This window comes from Scatophagus argus, chromosome 23, assembly GCF_020382885.2.
Source record: "Scatophagus argus isolate fScaArg1 chromosome 23, fScaArg1.pri, whole genome shotgun sequence".
NCBI classification, from domain to species: Eukaryota; Metazoa; Chordata; class Actinopteri; family Scatophagidae; genus Scatophagus; species Scatophagus argus.
This window is the reverse complement of record NC_058515.1, coordinates 15,517,963-15,537,467: the sequence shown is the minus strand read 5'-3', so window position 1 is coordinate 15,537,467 and position 19,505 is coordinate 15,517,963. Positions and strand designations below refer to the sequence as shown.

Sequence of the window (19,505 nt, the reverse complement as noted above, 5' to 3'; positions counted from 1 at the left end):
TTACAATCTCCCACATGAGCACTGAACGCACCAGGGTTGATTGTGACAAATACTCAACAGTCCACACACAGTTGACGAATCGTTCACATACGCGGGCAGTAGACGTCGAAAGTGTGAGTTTTGACCCTCTCGACCTGCCGTACGGCGGCGCACTGGAGCAGCAGCGAGCTTAGCTTAGCGCTCTCCAGCTAGCGGACACCGGGAGACACCGGGCCGACAAAAGCGCACAATGGCGGGCGTGCACCCTCAGGTAAGTCACCTCCGCTTAACGCCACAGCTGTTCACATACTGTAAACCCACAGACACGACGCTCTGAACGTCTGAGTCGGTGGTTATCGGCGGCTAACGTCCGAGCGGATGTCGGCTGTGAACGAGCCGTCAGGCTGTTGCTGCTGGGACGTGGCAGCACACGAACACAACACACGGGTTTTGTTTGGTGGGCGCAGTGCTGCTTGTTACTGAGCCTGTTTAGTTGTGCTGACCGACTTAAAACAGTCCGGTGAGACCCGCAAACCCCCCAGCTGCTGTTTCTGTCTCTTCCTCCAGGACGACCTGCTGAAGATGACACACAGAGACAACTGGAAGTGAGTCCGCGTCTCTGCCACAGTGTGCACATTTTCACCACAAACTCCGGACTGTCCCAACTAACCGCTGCCTTTTCCTCCCTCCTGCTGCCCGATTGGTTCTCTGCCGGCAGGGTGCAGCACGAGCGCCTGCACCTGAAGCACCGGGGTCACGAGGCCATGCACGCGGAGATGGTGCTGATCCTGATCGCCACGCTGGTGGTGGCCCAGATCGTGCTGGTGCAGTGGAAGCAGCGGCACCACCGCTCCTACAACGTGAGCGGACACCTTCATGTGAACTCCCTCTCATCGCATCTGGTGAAACTCACCCACGGCTTCTTAGAACGTGGTCTGTTTGGTTGTGTAGCCGGTTCTGAACCTGTGCCTGCACGTGTGGACGTGTCTCTGTAACCTGGTGGCCTCTCGGGGTTCTGCAGGGTGTACACCACGCAGCAGACTGATAATAAAAAGTGTAACAAAGTGTCCGTCTCCTCCTCAGCTGGTGACTCTGGTCCAGATGTGGGTCGTCCCTCTTTACTTCACCATCAAACTGTACTGGTGGAGGTTTCTGTCCATGTGGGGCATGTTCTCCGTCGTGACCAGCTACGTCATCTTCAGAGCCACCCGGAAGCCGCTGTCCTGCAGGACGCCCAGGTGAGACGAAGACGCAGTCCCAGTGCAGCACCTGTCATAAATTACGAGGCTTTTTATTTTTCTTTTTGGCATAAAGACGAATGAAACTAATCTCTGCTGTGTCATTAAAACACTAAACTTGTTTTAGCTCAACAGGCAGAACACAGAGAGGAACCTGAGAAATATGCCAAAGTAAAGCTCAGGAGATAGTGAAGAGCAGCGGAACGGGGATCTGTTGTCTGATTCATCGTGTTCCTCTTCCTCAGGATGGTGTACAAGTGGTTCCTGTTGATCTACAAGCTGAGCTATGCCGTCGGCGTCCTGGGCTACCTCGCCATCATGTTCACCATGTTCGGCTTCAACGTCTTCTTCAGGTGAGCAGCTGCCGACAGTCAAAGCCGAACTCTTCCGGCGGCGTAAGCTGCAACTGATCGCCGTGCTGTAACCCGTTTGTCAGGGAAGTCCTGAATGTTTGGCTTCCTGAGGTGTGCGCCCTGATGCTCGTTCGGTCCTCAGGGTGACTGGGAGGTCCGGATGTTAGACAGATCCGATCAGTCACGCATAACATGAATCCAAAAGAGTCCGTCACTCAGAGAGAAGACGCATCACAAAGTTTAAATAAATTCAACTGAGCCTTTCTAAGTCCAAGGTGGACAGTGAACCTCCAGTCGTATTAAGAGCATATAAATACACAGAAACACACAGAAATAAAGGAGGACGAAGCAGCACAGAAGCTGATGGTGTGAACCATCTTTGGTGAGCAGGTTTCCAGTTCCAGGAGCAGGAAGTCCACAGTGGAGTCCTGCCCAGGCGGGTGCTGCTGGGAAGACATCGGGAGGACGCCGTGACAGCTTTGCATTTCAAAACGTGTCCGGTCTGTTAGGTTAGCAGCCTAACTGAACAGGAGACGTCTGTGTTTGTTCTGTAAAACCTGAAGTCACTTCTGATCATTAAAATGGCGGCCGGCCTGTGATTGCAGGATCAAGGCGGAGGACTCGATGGACGTTGGCGTGGTCATGCTGTTTTACGGGCTCTACTACGGCGTCATGGGCAGAGACTTTGCTGAAATCTGCTCGGACTACATGGCTTCTACAATCGGGGTAGGACGCTGTTTTCCTTCTTTGGTTCTCCGTGAAACAGGACTTGTAGTGTGTGAAGAACAACAGCACACCTGATAAGAGCTTGAAGGTACTCACCGAAGTCTCAAAATGTGAACTTTATCTCAAAGGTTCATCGCAAATAAACGACAGAAAATCCACTCAGAAACACAGAGACAAGTGCAAAACCAGCCTGAAGCTTTCTGGGGTTTTCTGAGGCATCACGGTGATCCAGTGATGGCTGTCTGAGCGTCCGCGGCGACGCTGCAGGCGCTGATCTGCTGCTCGCGTTCAGCTGATCTGCTGCTGCGTTTGAACCCTACAAGTTGCCCCTTTAAGCCGACACATTGGTGACCTTGTGTGTGTGTGTGTTGTCAGTACTACAACAAAGGAGGCATGCCCAGCAGGAGCCTGACCGACGACATCTGCGCCGTGTGTGGTCAGAGGATCCTGGTGGACGTGGAGGAGGAGGGATTTATAGAAGACACCTACCAGCTCTCCTGTGGACACACGTATCCTCGATGACTGTTTGTTTGTTTCATGTCAAAATGACGTTTTCTCAGTATTTCTACCTTAACTTGCTCCACGTCCTCAGATTCCACGAGTTCTGCATCCGCGGCTGGTGCATCGTGGGTAAGAAGCAGACGTGTCCGTACTGCAGCGAGAAGGTGGACCTGAAGAGGATGATGAACAACCCGTATCCTTTTCCTGATCCATGGAGGTCCCTTATGTTTCTCCCTGTTTTTATTCCAAAATGCTGTGACAACTTCCCCCTGCAGTGATGTAGTCACGATCCTGGGAAGGTGGAGGCCAGCAGGTCACGGAGCAGGCCTGCTCGGGTCACGGGTCACGGGTCACGGAGCAGGCCTGCTCGGGTCGGTCACGGAGCAGGCCTGCTCGGGTCACGGGTCACGGAGCAGGCCTGCTCGGGTCACGGGTCACGGAGCAGGCCTGCTCGGGTCACGGGTCACGGGTCACGGAGCAGGCCTGCTCGGGTCGGTCACGGAGCAGGCCTGCTCGGGTCGGTCACGGAGCAGGCCTGCTGGTCAGACTTAAAAACTCCGTGTGGGAGCCATTTGTAAAGTGAGTCTTTGTTTTTAGTTTTGGTTGTAAACTCAATTTTGTAATTATGAGTAACTTTGTTTGATTAACTTAAGTGTTTGTTTTATTTAGTTTAGATTTTTCGCTAATGTTCTTTGTTGGTTATTTGTTTAGGATATTTAAATTTGTATAGTTAATATTTTGGTTTATTTTGTGGTGATTGGGTAACACTGTGGGCGCCTTGAGGACCAGCATGCACCTGGGCAGGTGCAAAGGAGGCACCAGCAGCCGTGATTTTCTTTGCTCTTTTGTTTGTTTTATTCATTTTGAAATAAATCACAGCAAAACGCAAGATCTGGTACGGACATCCATCTTCTTTTGGCTGCGTTAAACCACATTCCCATGGTGCATCAGTGGCCGTTTGTTTATGTTTGGTTTAAAATTTCACTTGTTGTTTCATGGACAAATGGCCACCGTGCTGTGGATCCATCTGTCAGCGATGGACTGAGTCAGCAGTGATGTTCTCCTTAACTCCTCCTCCTCCTGCCAGCTGGGAGAAGACTCACGTCCTCTACGGGCAGCTGCTCGATTGGCTGAGATACCTGGTCGCCTGGCAGCCCATCATCATCGGTATCGTGCACGGGATCAACTTCTCCCTGGGCCTCGAATAGATCCCAGAGGGGCGTCGCCACCAGTGCAGCAGAGTGTCAGAGTCAGCGCCACGAGGAACCGATTCAGGCTGCTTTTTGACGTCTTGTGTTTCGTCTGCACGCGCTGTCGGGCCGCACGCTCGCACGGCGTCCAGCAGAGCGACCCCTGCTGGTCTGGATCTCTGTGCGCAGAGGACACGACGCCAAGGCTGCCGCCAACTTCAGCTAAAGACTTGAAGAGCAGATCCGAGATTTGATCACCTCATGTCAGTTTGACGTCAGGAAGATAAATCTGGGAGATGTGGGGAAATGTCATGCATGTTGTTTTTATCCAGATGAATCATTGCTTTACTTTGTGCTGCATCATTAAAACGTCTTTTTAAGCAGTTTAATTTGCACGCGCTCACTGCTGGTTCTGCTCACACCAGCAGGAGTTCCTGCTCAAAGTGAAGACCAGAAGGCCAGCAGCTGTTCATGTAACTTGGTTTATTAGATGTCTGCTCTGTTATGTTTATATCTGAGTGAAGATAAAGCTGATGCCAGCAGTGTGGACGACACCCAGACTCACCTTCACAGAACAGGTGGAGGAGGGGCACAGGAAGTGCTTTGCTGCACGTGTGCCGTCACCGTGGCAGCCAGCGTCCACACATCGGTGACAGGAGTCGGCTCCTCCCGTCCTGCCTGGCTGTCACATGGACGTGCTTTGCTATCAAGACTGCTGCTAATGTTAACTTTGTAGTTATTAAATACTGAGAAAAGCTCGGCCGTGTGTCAGGGGAGTTATTTATGCACCGTATGTGTTGTTGGTGTTTGTTTTCCCGGGTTTTCATCGTCATCATCATCATCATCATCCCAACTCAAGCAAAAACAGAAGTTTAATGAGCCTCGGCTCGTTCCACAACACAACACAACACGTCAACACGTCGGGACGGGACGACACGCTGCCTTGGTGCTGGACGAACGGACGTAAATGACATCCAACCTTTCAGAAGCAACGCTGCCTGGTAACTGACCTCACACGTGCTCATGGGTCTGTACCCTGTCAGTGGTGTGAAACCAGGAGACAGGATACGCTGTGTGTCTCCCAGCCTCATCTGACATGTCCAGAAAAGTCCTAAAACTGCAGCTGTCCAACTGTACAAGAACCAAATCAAATGATCCCAAATTGCAAAACGTGGATGTAAATCAGGTATGAGCTCATTAATGTAAGAAGAATACAAGAAATAAGACCACAAGTGTGACACTTTCAAAGGTTTCAATCCTGGAAAAACATCATTTCATCACAATGTTATTATCATCACAAGGTCTGATCATTTCTGCCTCATCTGCCTCATCCACAGTCAGTATGAATTAACGGTTCTGAGGGGAAGATGGCGGACTCCTCACTGCTCGTGTCTGAGTGTCTGTGAAGATCTAAAAGTCATCCTGACCCTCCCATCTGTGACCACTGAGTCCTCAGTGGTGGTTTGTCTCCGGGTCAAAGTCGTATCTAAGATAAGGCACCAACGCCGTGGGTGTAGCAGGACCATCCACGCTCAGGGTCCCCGGACACCGAGGGCCACTTTGGAACGAAGCCAGTAAACAGCAGACGTCACGGTTCACTTCTTCAACTGAAACTGAAGTCGTCTGAAGGAAACAGTCAGGACGCGTTTCCAACATGAAACCAAGTTCAGCGCAGCGCTGGTTAATCGCTTCCGCTGTCGCTAGCGTCCTCATCCTCCTGATCTCCATCCTCCTTCTCTTCCGTCTCCTCCACAAGTCCTGAGAAGAAGTCGTTGTCTCCGTGGGCCTTCTTGGTCAGAGACTTCATTCGGCCGTCTTTCTTCTTCCTCTTGCGGTATTCATTGACGGTCACATTGGGCAGACTGGAAATGTCCCAGAACTTGATGAGCTGGTCGTGGGCGCTGCTGGCCAAGAAGCGGGAGTCCCAGGACTTGGCGAGCTCTTCGATGGGTTCGCCGACGTGCTGCCCAATGCAGCCGATGACCCGGTTGGGAAGGAGGTTGATGCCTCTGATGGAGGACAGACAGAACTTTACATTGTGATGTATGTAACCCTGCCATGGTCCCAGACCGGACCATTAAGAACCATTAAGAGACTCACCGAATGTATCCGTCCATGGAGGCGGTGCACATGATGCTGTCTGTGACAGGGACGATGCACTCCACCGACTCCGCCTTGAGGGCGAAGCGATCGCTGGTGGCTCCAAAGCCATTCCAGTTGAAGATGTAGATGGTCCCCTCACTGGAGCCGCAAACCACCTTCTTGCCCCGTTTCATCAGCGCCACCGAGGTCAGGTCGCCGCTCTGATACTCCGACACCAGTTCGAACCGCCGCCTCTTGATGTTGAAGACGCCCAAGGTACCATCACCACTGGATCAGACCATAGCAATAAGGGGAAATATGAAGACCTGATAATCATGGTGAAAAGGGAGATTATTACTGAAAATACCTGGCAGTGAGCAGGATCCTCTTGGCCTGGTCCACAGTGATGTCACTGATGTAATCCTCATGGTGTTTCAGGTCCATGATGGCCGTCCCCTTCCTCATGTCCCACACCTTCAGAGACAAACAAACAAATAAAGTTACAGACTGGGGATGAAACATTTGCTTCCTCCTTTAAAAATAAAAAATCACGACCATCAAAGACCACCCCAGGACCGGCATGGATCAGGTTGCATCAAGCTAAGATCATGCTGGACCGTAAACCATCAGCAGCTGGGAGTTTTGTCGGGTTTTAAAGTGAGGAAGACGTTGTCCCGGACCTTGAGGGTGCCCCTGTCGTCTCCGGTCGCCAGGATGTTTTCGTCCACCAGCAGCAGACTATTGATGGGAGCCCCGTGCGCCCCGCGGATCCTCGTGACCAGCTGTCCTCGCTCCGCGTCCAGCAGGTGGACAGCCTTGTCCCGAGAGACGCTGTAGAGCTTCAGTCCGTCCGAGGAGAAGCGCACCTGGCGACATGACTTCATGTGGTGTCCGGACGACCACAGCTCCCGGTTCTCGCCCTCCGTACACGAGTAGGAATAGGCGTACACGTCCCCGTCCACGTCCCCACACACCAGGATGTCCCTGCTCGGGTGGAACGCCACCGTGTTGGCGATCGCCTCCAGTCGGATGTCCTCCGGAGTGTCTCGGACCTTCGGCTCTGGCGTCTCGTCTCCGTCCGGGTCTTCATCTTCATCCAGATCCGGGTCTGGGTCCTGAGCCGCCTGTTCCGACTCTGAGGTGTCAGGGTCTCTGGTAGTTTCTGTCGGGCCTGTCTCTGTGGATGTTATTTCAACGTGTTCTGAGGGCGCTGCCATGTTGTTTGCTTCCTTTCTTCTTCTACGCTGATCAGCAGCAGGGTGAAAACAGAACACACCACCCCAAAGAGACTCGAACAGGCACTGCCCTCTAGTGGTAGTGAACATTCCGTTAGCCAGCCAAGCCAAAGATTAGGCGGAAGTGACGTGTAGGCGCTAAAGATGGCGTCAGATTCAAACGGCCGCTGAATAAATGTCGCAGTGAGTGTTTTTTAAAGTTGACTGCAAGCTGTTTACTGTTTATTTTCTTACTGTTGGACTGAATGAAAGTTCTTTAGACCGTCTCACACAGGTTGAAGTTACAGAGCTGTTGCTGTATTTCTTTTTTGATGTAATTCGGATGAGAACATAATTCCATTCATGAAATGTGCTGATTTTAAATCACCTTCTTGTCGATCAAAAATGCGGACTTGATATAAAACCACTTTAAACGTTCAGCGCATCGTTACGACTTCGTGGTAAATTCGGCTCGCAGTAGATCCACGAAGCAGCACCGAACGGGACTGAAATCTCAGCTCGAAGTGGATTACACTTGTTAAATGTCCATCGCCTCAGTTAGTCCGCTTTGTGAATTATTTAATTTAGAATTTCAAAATAGTCGACCCTTACTAATTTAAATTGTAGAGTTGAGCTGATTGATTGCCTCCATGTGAGGGGTTGAGTGCGTCTGCTGGCAAGGCAACATGAGCAGCCAAGCAACGAGGCTCCCCCGGCGCCTGCCGAGCCTCCGGGTCCTCTGCTGCTCCACGGAAGAACGGATCGATCACATGGACTCGGCCCATCGCTCACAAGACACTTGTTTCAGGTCGCTGATTGAGGCTGATTTGATTGGCCTCATGAGCAAATCTGTCGTAATTTGAAATCCATGTCCAGGGTCATTAAAGTGCGCCCAGCAGCAGAGCGGAGGAGTCCGCCGGGCCGGGCCGGCCAGAGCCGATCCGACCCGCGGGGGACCCCACCGAGAGCCGGCAGAAACTCCGAGGAGGAGATAACAAGGTATGGCCTGATGGAGCTCGAATGTAAACCAGTGCATCATTTTTTACATTTAGTTTACTTTATTAATCCCAAACTGGGAAATGACTTCTGTGCATTTAACCCATCACTGATTGAAACACACACAGGAGCTTCTCCAACCTCGAGGCCACGGCTGCCCCCCAAGTATTACTGCAACAAAACATAACTGAGTTGTGTTTCATGTGTCCGTCAGTCAAACACATGGAAGGTGTTTCAGTCCAGTCTGTCTGTGACCGGGACGTGAAGCAGGCTCAGTATAAACACACAGTCCACAGAGTGTCCGTCCAGATCAGCGGTCAGCTGGAACCCACATCTTATCTTTCAGGGTGAGAGAAATCATCATCGCCAGCATGCAGCGAAAAGAGAAGCAGGCAGGAGAGAAAGACGAGCAGCGAGGACGGGGGAGGGACAAAAGCGAGGGAGAAGAAGGACGGAGGCGGCAGGTGAAAAGCAGGAGGGCGACGTCAGAAGGAGGCGAGCAGACGGGTCGTTTGAGGTGGAGAATCAATCAGCTGGAGAAAGAAAAGCTGGAGCTGACGTCCAGCCACAACCAGGAGGTGAGACGCAAACAGCTGCTCCACAGACACCGGGTCCACTTCCAACCCTGACCCTCCGCTTCCATTCTCCTCTCAGCTGTGCAGGCTGCAGGCGGAGCTGGCCCGGCTCAGGTCCTCCGCCGAGCGAGGAGAAGCACAGCGGGTGGAGCTTCAGTACCAGCTGACCGTGAGCCGCAGAGACGCCGATCGAGTCTCCGAGCTCAGCAGGGACAAGCACACACTCACAGGTGTGTGAATCAAACACGCCCTCCAGGTGCTGTGGAGGCGTGAACTGGAGGAGCTTACTGTGTGTGTGTGTGTGTGTGTGTGTGTGTCAGAGCGAGCAGCAGAGCTCCAGCTGACGGTCCAGGAGCTGCAGAAGGCTCTGGACTTCACCCAGCGGGCCAGGGAGGAGGACCAGCAGGCTCTGCAGCAGGAGGTCGAGGAGCGCGACAGACTCATTCAGAGCTTCAGCTCAGAAAACCAACGACTGCATCAACTGCTGCAGGTCTCACACACACTCTCACACACACACACACACACACACACACACACACACTCACACACACACACACACACACACACACACACACACACAGCAGTGTTTAACAGGTCAAAGTGTTTGCTCGTCCTCCAGGATCACGAGGAGGCTCTGGAGGAGTCTGAGAGGAGGATGGCAGAACTGCAGAGGAAGAAAGAAAAGGAGGCCGAGGTGAACAGACGACAAGCCAGCGAGCTGAAATACCTGACGGACGGCGAGGAGAGGAGCAGGAGAGAGAGGGAGGTGAGGAGGAGAGAGAGAGGGAGGTGACGAGGAGCAGGACAGAGAGGGAGGTGAGGAGGAGAGAGAGAGGGAGGTGAGGAGGAGGTGAGAGAGGGAGAGGAGGAGGATGTGAGAGAGGGAGGTGAGGAGGAGGAGGAGGTGAGAGAGGGAGGTGAGGAGGAGGAGGAGGTGAGAGAGGGAGAGGAGGAGGAGGAGGAGCAGGAGAGAGAGGGAGGTGAGGAGGAGGTGAGAGAGGGAGAGGAGGAGGAGGAGCAGGAGAGAGAGGGAGAGGAGCAGGAGAGAGAGAGAGGTGAGGAGGAGCAGGAGAGAGAGGGAGAGGAGGAGGAGAGAGAGAGAGGTGAGGAGGAGGAGGAGAGAGAGGGAGGTGAGGAGGAGGAGGAGCAGGAGAGAGAGAGAGGTGAGGAGGAGCAGGAGAGAGAGGGAGAGGAGGAGGAGAGAGAGGGAGGTGAGGAGGAGGTGAGAGAGGGAGAGGAGGAGCAGGAGAGAGAGGGAGAGGAGCAGGAGAGAGGGAGAGGAGGAGGAGAGAGAGGGAGAGGAGGAGCAGGAGAGAGAGGGAGAGGAGGAGGAGGAGCAGGAGAGAGAGGGAGAGGAGCAGGAGAGAGAGAGAGGTGAGGAGGAGCAGGAGAGAGAGGGAGAGGAGGAGGAGAGAGAGGGAGGTGAGGAGGAGGAGAGAGAGAGAGGTGAGGAGGAGGAGGAGGAGAGAGAGGGAGGTGAGGAGGAGGAGGAGAGAGAGGGAGGTGAGGAGGAGGAGGAGCAGGAGAGAGAGAGAGGTGAGGAGGAGCAGGAGAGAGAGGGAGAGGAGGAGGAGAGAGAGGGAGGTGAGGAGGAGGTGAGAGAGGGAGGTGAGGAGGAGGAGGAGCAGGAGAGAGAGAGAGGTGAGGAGGAGCAGGAGAGAGAGGGAGAGGAGGAGGAGAGAGAGGGAGGTGAGGAGGAGGAGGAGAGAGAGGGAGGTGAGGAGGAGGAGGAGCAGGAGAGAGAGAGAGGTGAGGAGGAGCAGGAGAGAGAGGGAGAGGAGGAGGAGAGAGAGGGAGGTGAGGAGGAGGTGAGAGAGGGAGAGGAGGAGCAGGAGAGAGAGGGAGAGGAGCAGGAGAGAGGGAGAGGAGGAGGAGAGAGAGGGAGGTGAGGAGGAGGTGAGAGAGGGAGAGGAGGAGGAGGAGCAGGAGAGAGAGGGAGAGGAGCAGGAGAGAGAGAGAGGTGAGGAGGAGCAGGAGAGAGAGGGAGAGGAGGAGGAGAGAGAGGGAGGTGAGGAGGAGGAGAGAGAGAGAGGTGAGGAGGAGGAGGAGGAGAGAGAGGGAGGTGAGGAGGAGGTGAGAGAGGGAGAGGAGGAGGAGGAGCAGGAGAGAGAGGGAGAGGAGCAGGAGAGAGAGAGAGGTGAGGAGGAGCAGGAGAGAGAGGGAGGTGAGGAGGAGGAGAGAGAGGGAGGTGAGGAGGAGGAGTTGCTGCAGCAGCGGTGGCCTCCTTCACTGCCGTGTGTGTTTTGTCTCCCTGCAGGCGTCCGATCAGAGGGTGAAGTCTCTGGAGTCGAGCATCGAGGCGGAGCGAGCAGCTCACCTGGAGTGCAGGTTCAACTCAGAGGTCGTCCAGGTAACGCACACACACACACACAGACTGTCCACACAGTCTCTCTGAGGACAGAACCGAGCTCGTGATCTGAAGCCTCACCAACGAAACGTCCGTCTCAGCTGCGGGTGCGGGAGCTGGAGGCGGCGCTGGCGGCGGAGCGGGCCGGCCGACAGGAAGTGCAGGGCGGCCTGGAGCTGCTGAGAGCTCAGTTCAGAGAGGTGGAGCGAGCTTACAGCCTGGAGAGAGAGAGGAGCAGCAGCACTGAGCGCGCTCTGCAGCGGTGAGACGGGTCAACCGAGTGTGCACAACAGCCGTGTGTGTGTGCTGGGAGTCCTTCATGAGCTTTGTGTGTGTGTGTGAGTAGGTGTCAGGAGGAGTTTGAGCAGTGCAAGTCTGACCTGAGCGTTGCCTTGGAAACGGAGAGGAAGCTGACCTCTGACCTCACCGAGAGGCTGGATGAGGAGAGGAGGCAGCACGGCGACACACACACGCAGCTGGAGGAGGTAACACACACACACACACTTTGCAGAGTGAGTGTGAATAGTTTAGTTTGAGTGAACTGACCCTTTAATCGTCATGCCTTCTTCTTCTTCTTCTTCTTCTTCTTCTTCTTCTTCTTCTTCTGTGTTCAGGCCGCTCAGAGCCGGTGTCACACAGAGGAGGCCTTCGTCACCTGTCTCACACACATGAGAGCAACACTCGAACAGCACAGCAGCACAGGTACACACTCTGCACACACCTGTCCAACACCTGACACTGGGTCACAGAGTCGTCCTCCAGCAAAGGATGATGGGAATCAGAGTCTTTCTGCTGAAGTCCTGCAGCTGCTGAAGACAACGCTGAGCTGCTGCCAACACAGACAGGAAACCACCAACAAACAGGTACACACACAGACACACACACAGGCACAGACACACACACACACACTCACCATCTGTTCATCTCTGTCGGCAGCTCCAAGATCTGCTGCTGGCGTCAGAGGGGCTTCAGGATGAGAACCAGACTCTGCGACAGCTGACCTCGGATCAGAGCAGACAGATGGAGGTAAACATCTGATCCTGGATCAGTGGGACAGGGGAAGGTCTTTAACCTGACCGGCTGACTCCACCGCCATCTCTTCTCCCCAGGAGTCACAGCAGGTGACTGTGAGACTGGAGGAGGAGGTGGCTCGCCTTCGCCAGGAGAGCTCTGATTGGTTGATGCAGAGCCGAGGTCTGCGGGCTGAGCTGGAGAAAGAGAAGGAGGAGAAGATGGCAGAGCTCCAGAAGATAACTGACCACTACCAGAAAGAGTCAGAGGTGAGTCTGTCTGTCACTGTGAGGGTGCAGCGTTGACCACATGGCTAACGTAGGAGCAACGGGCCAAAAACGTTCATCTAGTGCCCACCAGAGGCTGGCTCCAAAAGTCAGTCTCATAAGACCCTATGTGGAGTCAGGCTGAGGGAGACGGGGTCAGACTGAGGGAGGCGATGTCAGGCTGAGGGAGGCGGGGTCAGACTGAGGGAGGCGATGTCAGGCTGAGGGGGGTGGGGTCAGGCTGAGGGAGGCGGTGTCAGGCTGAGGGAGGCGGAGTCAGACTGAGGGGGGTGGGGTCAGGCTGAGGGAGGCGGAGTCAGACTGAGAGAGGCGGACTCCGGCCTGTGAGGCTGCAGCCACAGCACTGAGCTGTGTGGTGGCTCTTCACACAGACGGCCTCCATGTTTTCCACAACATGAAACATTAAAGCAGGAGGTTCAAACACACAAAGAGAGTCTGTCCTGATGAATCCTGACTGCAGGAGGCTTCTTTCTTCTTCGTGTGTCCTCCAGCCTGCGATGGCAGGTCAACACAGTCGCGATCTCTACTTCCTGTCCTTGGTTTGTCTTTCCCTCCCTCATGTCCTCCCTGTGTGTTCCTGTGTGATGACATTATGTTGGAAACATTTCATTACACAGTTCACGACGCTGAGTAAATCAAACCACATCATGCTGTGTGTGTGTGTGTGTGTGTGTATTAGGTCCGTCTGTCCTTCCTCTATTCCGTCTACCAGCGGCTGCTTGCCGGCTGCGTCCTCCTCGACCAGCCCCAGAGCATCCTGGGTAATTTCACGTGGAAGGAGCTGTGTGATGTCATCACTGAACAGGTTGACCAGCTGATGTCTGATCTCCGGAAGGCCAACGACAAGGTGATCATTGTGTGTGTGTGTGCGTGTGAGATTTTCATCATCACATGATGTCTGTGTGTGAAGGTGAGGCTGTCGGCGCCCTCTGCTGGACAAGCAGCTTCACACACACACTCTGCTTCTGAACAAGCTCAGCATCTCAGGGTCTCACCTGGATCAAACTGCTGGTTTGTCCCCTGCCCCCCCTCCTGTAGATCGCCCACCTGCAGAGTGTGTGTGAGAAGAAGAGTGTGTGTGTTCGGGAGCTGCAGCGGAATCAGGAGTGTGTGCTGTCTCGTCTGGAGGAGAGTGTGAGGAGGAGGGAGGAGGCATGGAGCAGCCAGCACACACACACCGTGACACAGCTACAGAACGAGCTGCAGGTAGCGCACACACACACACACACACACAAGCTGCAGGTAGCACACACACACACACACACACACACACTGTGGCACAGCTACAGAACGAGCTGCAGGTAGCACACACACACACATACACACACACACACTGTGACACAGCTACAGAACGAGCTGCAGGTAGCACACACACACACACACACACACACACACACACACTGTGACACAGCTACAGAACGAGCTGCAGGTAGCACACACACACACACACACACACACACACACACACACACACACTGTGACACAGCTACAGAACGAGCTGCAGGTAGCACACACACACACACACAAGCTGCAGGTAGCACACACACACACAAGCTGCAGGTAGCACACACACACACACACACACACACACACACACACTCAGCCCTCAGGTGTTTTCATTTCTCCTCAGTCTGATGTGCAGTCGGTCGACACTCGCAGCTGAAACAGCAGGACGAGCCGACTGTCCCTTCGCCAGCTTCCCCCTGAAGTGACGTTCGCTTCACAGCGACTGTTGTGTAAAAGTCAAGCAGCCGCTGAGCCGACACACAAGCATAAAATCCAGCGGCGACAGAAGAGCTGACTTCAGATCAGTTCACCGTGAAGACCAGTTTTACTTTGTGCTCGTTTCAGCTTTCTTTCTCGCTCTCAGGTGTGTCGGTCTCAGTGCGACTCCCTCCGTGGTCACGCCTCCTCCCTGCAGCTCCGCTGTTCCTCGCTGACCTCCGACCTCTCGCGGCTCCGCGACCTCCTCTGCAGGAGCCGCAGGGAGTCGAGCTCCCTCCTGTCGGCCTGCGCCCTGCTGGCCGGGGCGCTCAAACACGCTCACCTCCGCCTGCTGACGCTCCGCCAACAGAAAACACTCGTGTGCAGACGGCTGGCAGAGAGAGAGGTGCTGGAGGAGGAGGTGAGGAGGCTGGCCGCGGCCCTGGGAGGTGACGGAGACGAGGAGGAGGAGGAGGTGAAGGGACGGAGACGGAGGGCGGTGAGGCGGTGGCGGAGGAGCGTGTGCGTGGTGCTGGCGGTGAGGAGGTGGTGCACGCTGGCCAGACAGACAACAGTGTTGTTTCAGCTGGAGGTGGGAGGAGGCGCGCTGGCCGTGTGTGTGTGTGGAGGGTCGACTACGGCAACACGGAAGGGCCAGGACGTACCGAGCACAGGTAGGCGCTCGGGTCTCCCGAAGGTGACGTCTTCAGTCTCTTATTTCATCTGACCGACAGTCTGAACATCCAAAACGTTCACGCGTGCAGACGACAAGCATAGAAAAGCAGCAGATCTGTACGTGACACTGATCCAAGGCCGGAGCCAAGGAGGCAACACCGGGGGGGCCCTCCCAGACCCCCCCAGATATAAAAACATTTTTAAAATTCTTCTCCTGCCTTCCTCGCTGTCTGTCAGCGTTTTCTGGCTTGTGTGTTTCAGGTAAAGACGATGATGGTGATGATGAAGGTCGGCAAGGTGCGTGTGCTCGCTTGCTTCGCTCTAAATGTCTGACCTCCACCGTTCTGTCGTCCATGGCTTACCTGCAGGGGGTGCTGGCACACAGAGGTAAGCGTGCTCACACACACACACACACACACACACGCACACGAAGAGGGTCAGTGCTGCTCGGCTTTGTCATCGTGTCTGTCTGTCCGTCTGATTCTCTAGGCTCCTCCCCTCAAGACGTGATGTCAGCCTCTCGTTCCGCTTTGTCCCGCCTCCTGGGTTACCTTCTCGACCAGTCGGGCACAGCGTCCAGCCTGTCTGACTGCGGTCCGGGCGAGGACACGAGGCTGAGCAGCCGGATGAGACTCGGGCCGAGCAGACCGACGCCCCCGCGGCCGAACGTGAAGGTCGATCAACAGCAACACGAGCGTCACGTCATCAGTTTGTACTGAACGGAAGTGAATCCTCAGCAGCTGACCTTTGACCTCTGTGTGTGTGTGTGTGTGTGTCCTCCCATCAGGCCCTGGTGTCCACCCTCCAGCAGCACTTCCTGCTCTTCAGCCAGCGGTTGCATTCGGCCGAGGTGGAGAGGCGGAGCCTGAGGCTGGAGGTGGCCAATCTGAAGAGAGGACTGCGGCAGGAGAGACAGGAGACAGTGAGGCTCAGCACACACACACACACACACACACAGCAGTCCTGTCTGTCTGATGAACACACTCGCCTGACTCCGTGTGTGTGTGTGTGTGTGTGTGCAGGTCCCAGCTGAGCGCTTCCACAGTGTGTGTGCGGAGCTCCGTCAGGCGCTGAGCAGGGAACAGGAAGCCCAGATGCTCCTGCAGGAGCAGAGCGGCCAGCTGCACACACTGCAGCTCCGAGTGAACGCACACACCAGCCAGCAGGCCGACACACAGCACACGCTGAGGCAGACCGCGCAGGTGCTTCCAGAAGCTTCACCTGCAGCGCGTCAATGATACAGCATGACGCCTGCAAGTCCTGACCGAGGGACCCCGACCCACATGATGTGTGATGTACAGGAACCTTCAGCTTAATAAATTAACTCCTCCTCTCTGTGCAGTCTCTGTCGGAGGCTCGGCAGGAGGCGAGCCGGAAGGAGCGCTCGCTGAGGATTCTGGGTAAGCACCTGTCCGGGGTTCAGCGGGAGAAGAAGCAGCTGGAGGAGAGGCTGCAGCGAGTCGAGGATGAGCTGAGGGACGCCTCCAGGTAACACTCACCTGTTCCCTCTGCCCTCTTACTGGATTGAGCAGCTGTTTGTTTTGTAAACACGAGGCTGCGTGTGTGGAGGGTGTTGACGTTTGTTTTCATTTCAACACTCGCTTTACGACGTCGTCCTTCATCACAAGCCGTCTGTCACTTTATTCTCTCGTCCTGTGGCTTCCAGACGTCGAGACCGTCTGATCAGCAACATGAAGGCTGCAGAGACGAGCTACAAGGAGGTGAACGCACACACACACACACACACACGCGCTCACACACACACTCACACACACACACACACGCACGCTCACACAGTCACGCTCACACACACACACACTCACGCTCACACACACACACACACACACACACACACACACACGCACGCTCACACAGTCACGCTCACACTCACACACTTTCACACACACACACACGCTCACACACACACACACACACACGCTCACACTCACACACTTTCACACACACACACACACACACACACACACTCACACACGCTCACACTCACACACTTTCACACACACGCTCACACACTCACACACACACACACGCTCACACACACACTCACACTCTCACGCTCACACACACACGCTCACACACACACACACACACACACACGCTCACTCACTCATCAACTGTGTGTCGTCTTTAGGTCAGAGAAAGTCTCGTCCAGTCACGTCGCTCCCCGTCAGCCCAGCCCCGCCCCCTGCCATTACCCAGGGAACACCTGGAGCTGAGTGGAGCAGAGAGCATCATGGGAGCTCCTGAGATAGCAGCATGCCAGGTGACACAAGAGGAAGACTGTCTTCTCCTCCTCTTCATCCATTCATTTGTTCACTCACAGTTTATTCCTCTCCCTGTCTCTCTGTCTCTCTGTCTGTCTGTCTCTCTGCCTGTCTGTCTGTCTCTCTCCCTGTCTGTCTGTCTCTCTCCCTGTCTGTCTGTCTGTCTGTCTCCCTGTCTGTCTGTCTCTCTCCCTGTCCCTCTGTCTCGCTGTCTGTCTCGCTGTCTGTCTGTCTCTCTCCCTGTCTGTCTGTCTGTCTCTCTGTCTGTCTGTCTGTCTCTCTCCCTGTCCCTCTGTCTCTCTGTCTGTCTCGCTGTCTGTCTGTCTCTCTGTCTGTCTCGCTGTCTGTCTGTCTCTCTGTCTGTCTGTCTCTCTCCCTGTCTCCCTGTCTCTCTGTCTGTCTCTGCAGAGTCTTCTCTCCACCGTCTCTCAGTTCTGTCAGATGTGCAGCTCCAGGATTGATTGGCTGGAACAGGAAGTCTCCGCCCATCGCAGTCATGTGACCGCGCTGCAGAGTGAGCTGCAGGACGTCTGTCTCCGTGACAACTTGGCCTTCGTCCCTGTGAGACGGGTTTTTGTATTGCATTGATCGATGAACTGATTAGCCAGTCGCCAGCACGCGCCTCATGTGATGTCAGCGAGAAAGCACGAAAATGAGAAATGATGTCGTTTGATGTTTTGTGCCTAAAAAGAAGAACAAAATAAATCGGGGATGATCACTGACGAGGTGTCCGTCGTCAGCAATGAACGGATGACATGAAGGCCAGAACGGTCTGATGCTCAGCTCACACCAAAAACAAAATTAAGACCACATGTTTAGATCTTTTATCGCGGTGACGAGTGTCCCACGACCTCTGACAGCCTGTAGAGGAAGTTCAGAGGCTGCTGCAGCTTGCGCGTGACAGTCGCCACCCTGTGGTGAGGATGAGGCGCTGCAGGACTACACTCTGTTGATGCTCTCGTTGTTTTCATGTTATTTATTTCTGAAGTTGAGATGTCAGCAGTAGAGCATTAATTTGGAACAGAACACAGTTTGACTGGAAGTAGCTGATAGGTGTTCATCCCATTAATGGACACCCTGCAGCCAATCAGAATCCAGTATTCACCCCGACCGTGACACAAAAACTGATCATTTTATGTCTTCATGTTGCAGGTGGCTGAGTTTCCAGAATGCTTCCCCTTTGCTGCAGAGGAAACCCCTCAACCTGTTCCCCTCTCTGAGCTAACAAAAGAACCGTTGGCCATCTTAAGCCCCACCCCATCTCAGACAAACCCCGCCCCCTTTCAGGTGAATGCTGATCCCCTCTCCAAGCCCTCTGGGGCCAAAACCAAGGAGAAGAACACTGTGAAGAAGAACAGAGGAGGCAGAAGACAGACAGACAGGAAGTGAGAAAAGATCGACCACTTCCTGTTTACATGACAGCATGTAGCTTTAATATGGCGCCCCCCACAGTCCTGGAGGTTCTGGAATATTATTGTGCTGACAGAGAAGTCAGGAGAACGTTTGGGGAAAACTTTTCAGGATGTGAATGCACTCACAGTTTTGGTTTTGGAAGGTCATGGAAAAGTCTTAGGACTCACAAAGAGTCCTGGAAAGATGATGAAGTTCACTGTGTCGTGTTTTAGTTTTTCTACATGATGGTTTGAGTTTTCACTGCTCACACACACACACACACACACACACACACACACAGCTGTTGACAGCTGATGACAGACAGCTCAAGGCCATATGGTCGCCAGTTTTGTGTGTGTGTGTGTGTGTGTGTGTGACACAGACCAGCTGGTTTCTGTACGAGTCTGCTTTGTCCTTTAATAAAATATTTCTGCTCTTCTACTCGTTGATTGAGTACAGGAACTTATGGTGTGTTTGACTGCTTTCTGCTTGTGCTCCACCACACCTCAGAGGTGTTGGACTTTGAGAGTTTGTGTGTGTGTGTGTGTGTGTCGTGTTCTGGATTTAATGAGACCTGAGACGCCTGACGATGCGGGAAGTGAAGAAATCTGGACGAACAGAGCGAGAAAAGTTTTCAACCAGAAGAAGAAAAACAAGACAAACATTTTATGTCTGCTGAATCAGCACCGCGTGTGTGTGTGTGTGTGTGTGTGTGTGGATTTCTGTCTGAACAGTCTAAACGTCCTTACGCTCACACACCCTCAGGCTCTGAGTGTGTGTGTGTGACAGCAGATTAAGTCACTTTGTAAAAGACGTCTCAGCACACACACAAACCTTTGCTGATTCAGCCAAACAGAATTCTTCTTTTTCCTCTGGAGGTTTTTGTCTTCTTCCTGTTTCCTCCCCCCATCCTTCCTTCCTTCCTTCCTTCCTTCCTCCTTTCTTTTCAGACA

The 19,505-nt window shown here is 54.0% G+C and overlaps 3 protein-coding genes across 3 annotated transcripts; 2 read left to right on the top strand and 1 right to left on the bottom strand.

The window, feature by feature from the left end:
* The first annotated feature begins 125 nt into the window (after positions 1-125).
* rnf175 (ring finger protein 175) lies at positions 126-4,747 on the top strand. The gene is made up of 9 exons (XM_046380184.1): positions 126-250; positions 547-584; positions 698-839; positions 1,063-1,217; positions 1,463-1,570; positions 2,176-2,296; positions 2,672-2,805; positions 2,889-2,990; positions 3,885-4,747. The coding sequence occupies exons 1-9, from the start codon at positions 230-232 to the stop codon at positions 4,003-4,005; spliced, it is 942 nt and encodes a 313-aa protein (XP_046236140.1). The 5' UTR covers positions 126-229; the 3' UTR covers positions 4,006-4,747.
* Positions 4,748-5,223: 476 nt separating this feature from the next.
* On the bottom strand, positions 5,224-7,286 carry wdr55 (WD repeat domain 55). Its single transcript, XM_046380146.1, has 4 exons — positions 6,750-7,286; positions 6,437-6,543; positions 6,088-6,357; positions 5,224-5,996 (listed from the first exon to the last, which is right to left on the bottom strand). The coding sequence occupies exons 1-4, from the start codon at positions 7,284-7,286 to the stop codon at positions 5,669-5,671; spliced, it is 1,242 nt and encodes a 413-aa protein (XP_046236102.1). The 3' UTR covers positions 5,224-5,668.
* A 67-nt stretch (positions 7,287-7,353) lies between these two features.
* LOC124054271 (coiled-coil domain-containing protein 171-like) lies at positions 7,354-18,993 on the top strand. Its single transcript, XM_046380050.1, has 24 exons — positions 7,354-7,487; positions 8,160-8,282; positions 8,626-8,857; positions 8,934-9,084; positions 9,175-9,344; positions 9,474-9,620; positions 11,112-11,204; positions 11,303-11,463; positions 11,548-11,686; positions 11,816-12,064; positions 12,138-12,227; positions 12,311-12,481; positions 13,179-13,346; positions 13,538-13,705; positions 14,370-14,877; positions 15,140-15,265; positions 15,368-15,552; positions 15,666-15,800; positions 15,901-16,080; positions 16,221-16,366; positions 16,545-16,599; positions 17,028-17,159; positions 17,569-17,721; positions 18,313-18,993. Exons 1-24 carry the CDS (start codon positions 7,480-7,482, stop codon positions 18,547-18,549), a joined length of 3,927 nt encoding a protein of 1,308 aa, XP_046236006.1. The 5' UTR covers positions 7,354-7,479; the 3' UTR covers positions 18,550-18,993.
* The last annotated feature ends 512 nt before the right edge of the window (positions 18,994-19,505 follow it).

Coding starts and splice junctions, on each gene's coding strand:
- rnf175 (XM_046380184.1), top strand. CDS start 230: ATGGCGGGCGTGCACCCTCAG. Junction 1,218..1,462: donor CTGTCCTGCAGGACGCCCAG/GTGAGACGAAGA, acceptor CCTCTTCCTCAG/GATGGTGTACAAGTGGTTCC. Junction 1,571..2,175: donor GGCTTCAACGTCTTCTTCAG/GTGAGCAGCTGC, acceptor CTGTGATTGCAG/GATCAAGGCGGAGGACTCGA.
- wdr55 (XM_046380146.1), bottom strand. CDS start 7,286: ATGGCAGCGCCCTCAGAACACGTTGAAATAACATCCACAGAGACAGGC. Junction 6,544..6,749: donor ACGACAGGGGCACCCTCAAG/GTCCGGGACAAC, acceptor TTGTCTCTGAAG/GTGTGGGACATGAGGAAGGG. Junction 6,358..6,436: donor AGGATCCTGCTCACTGCCAG/GTATTTTCAGTA, acceptor GGTCTGATCCAG/TGGTGATGGTACCTTGGGCG.
- LOC124054271 (XM_046380050.1), top strand. Junction 8,858..8,933: donor CGTCCAGCCACAACCAGGAG/GTGAGACGCAAA, acceptor TTCTCCTCTCAG/CTGTGCAGGCTGCAGGCGGA. Junction 11,464..11,547: donor ACTGAGCGCGCTCTGCAGCG/GTGAGACGGGTC, acceptor GTGTGTGAGTAG/GTGTCAGGAGGAGTTTGAGC.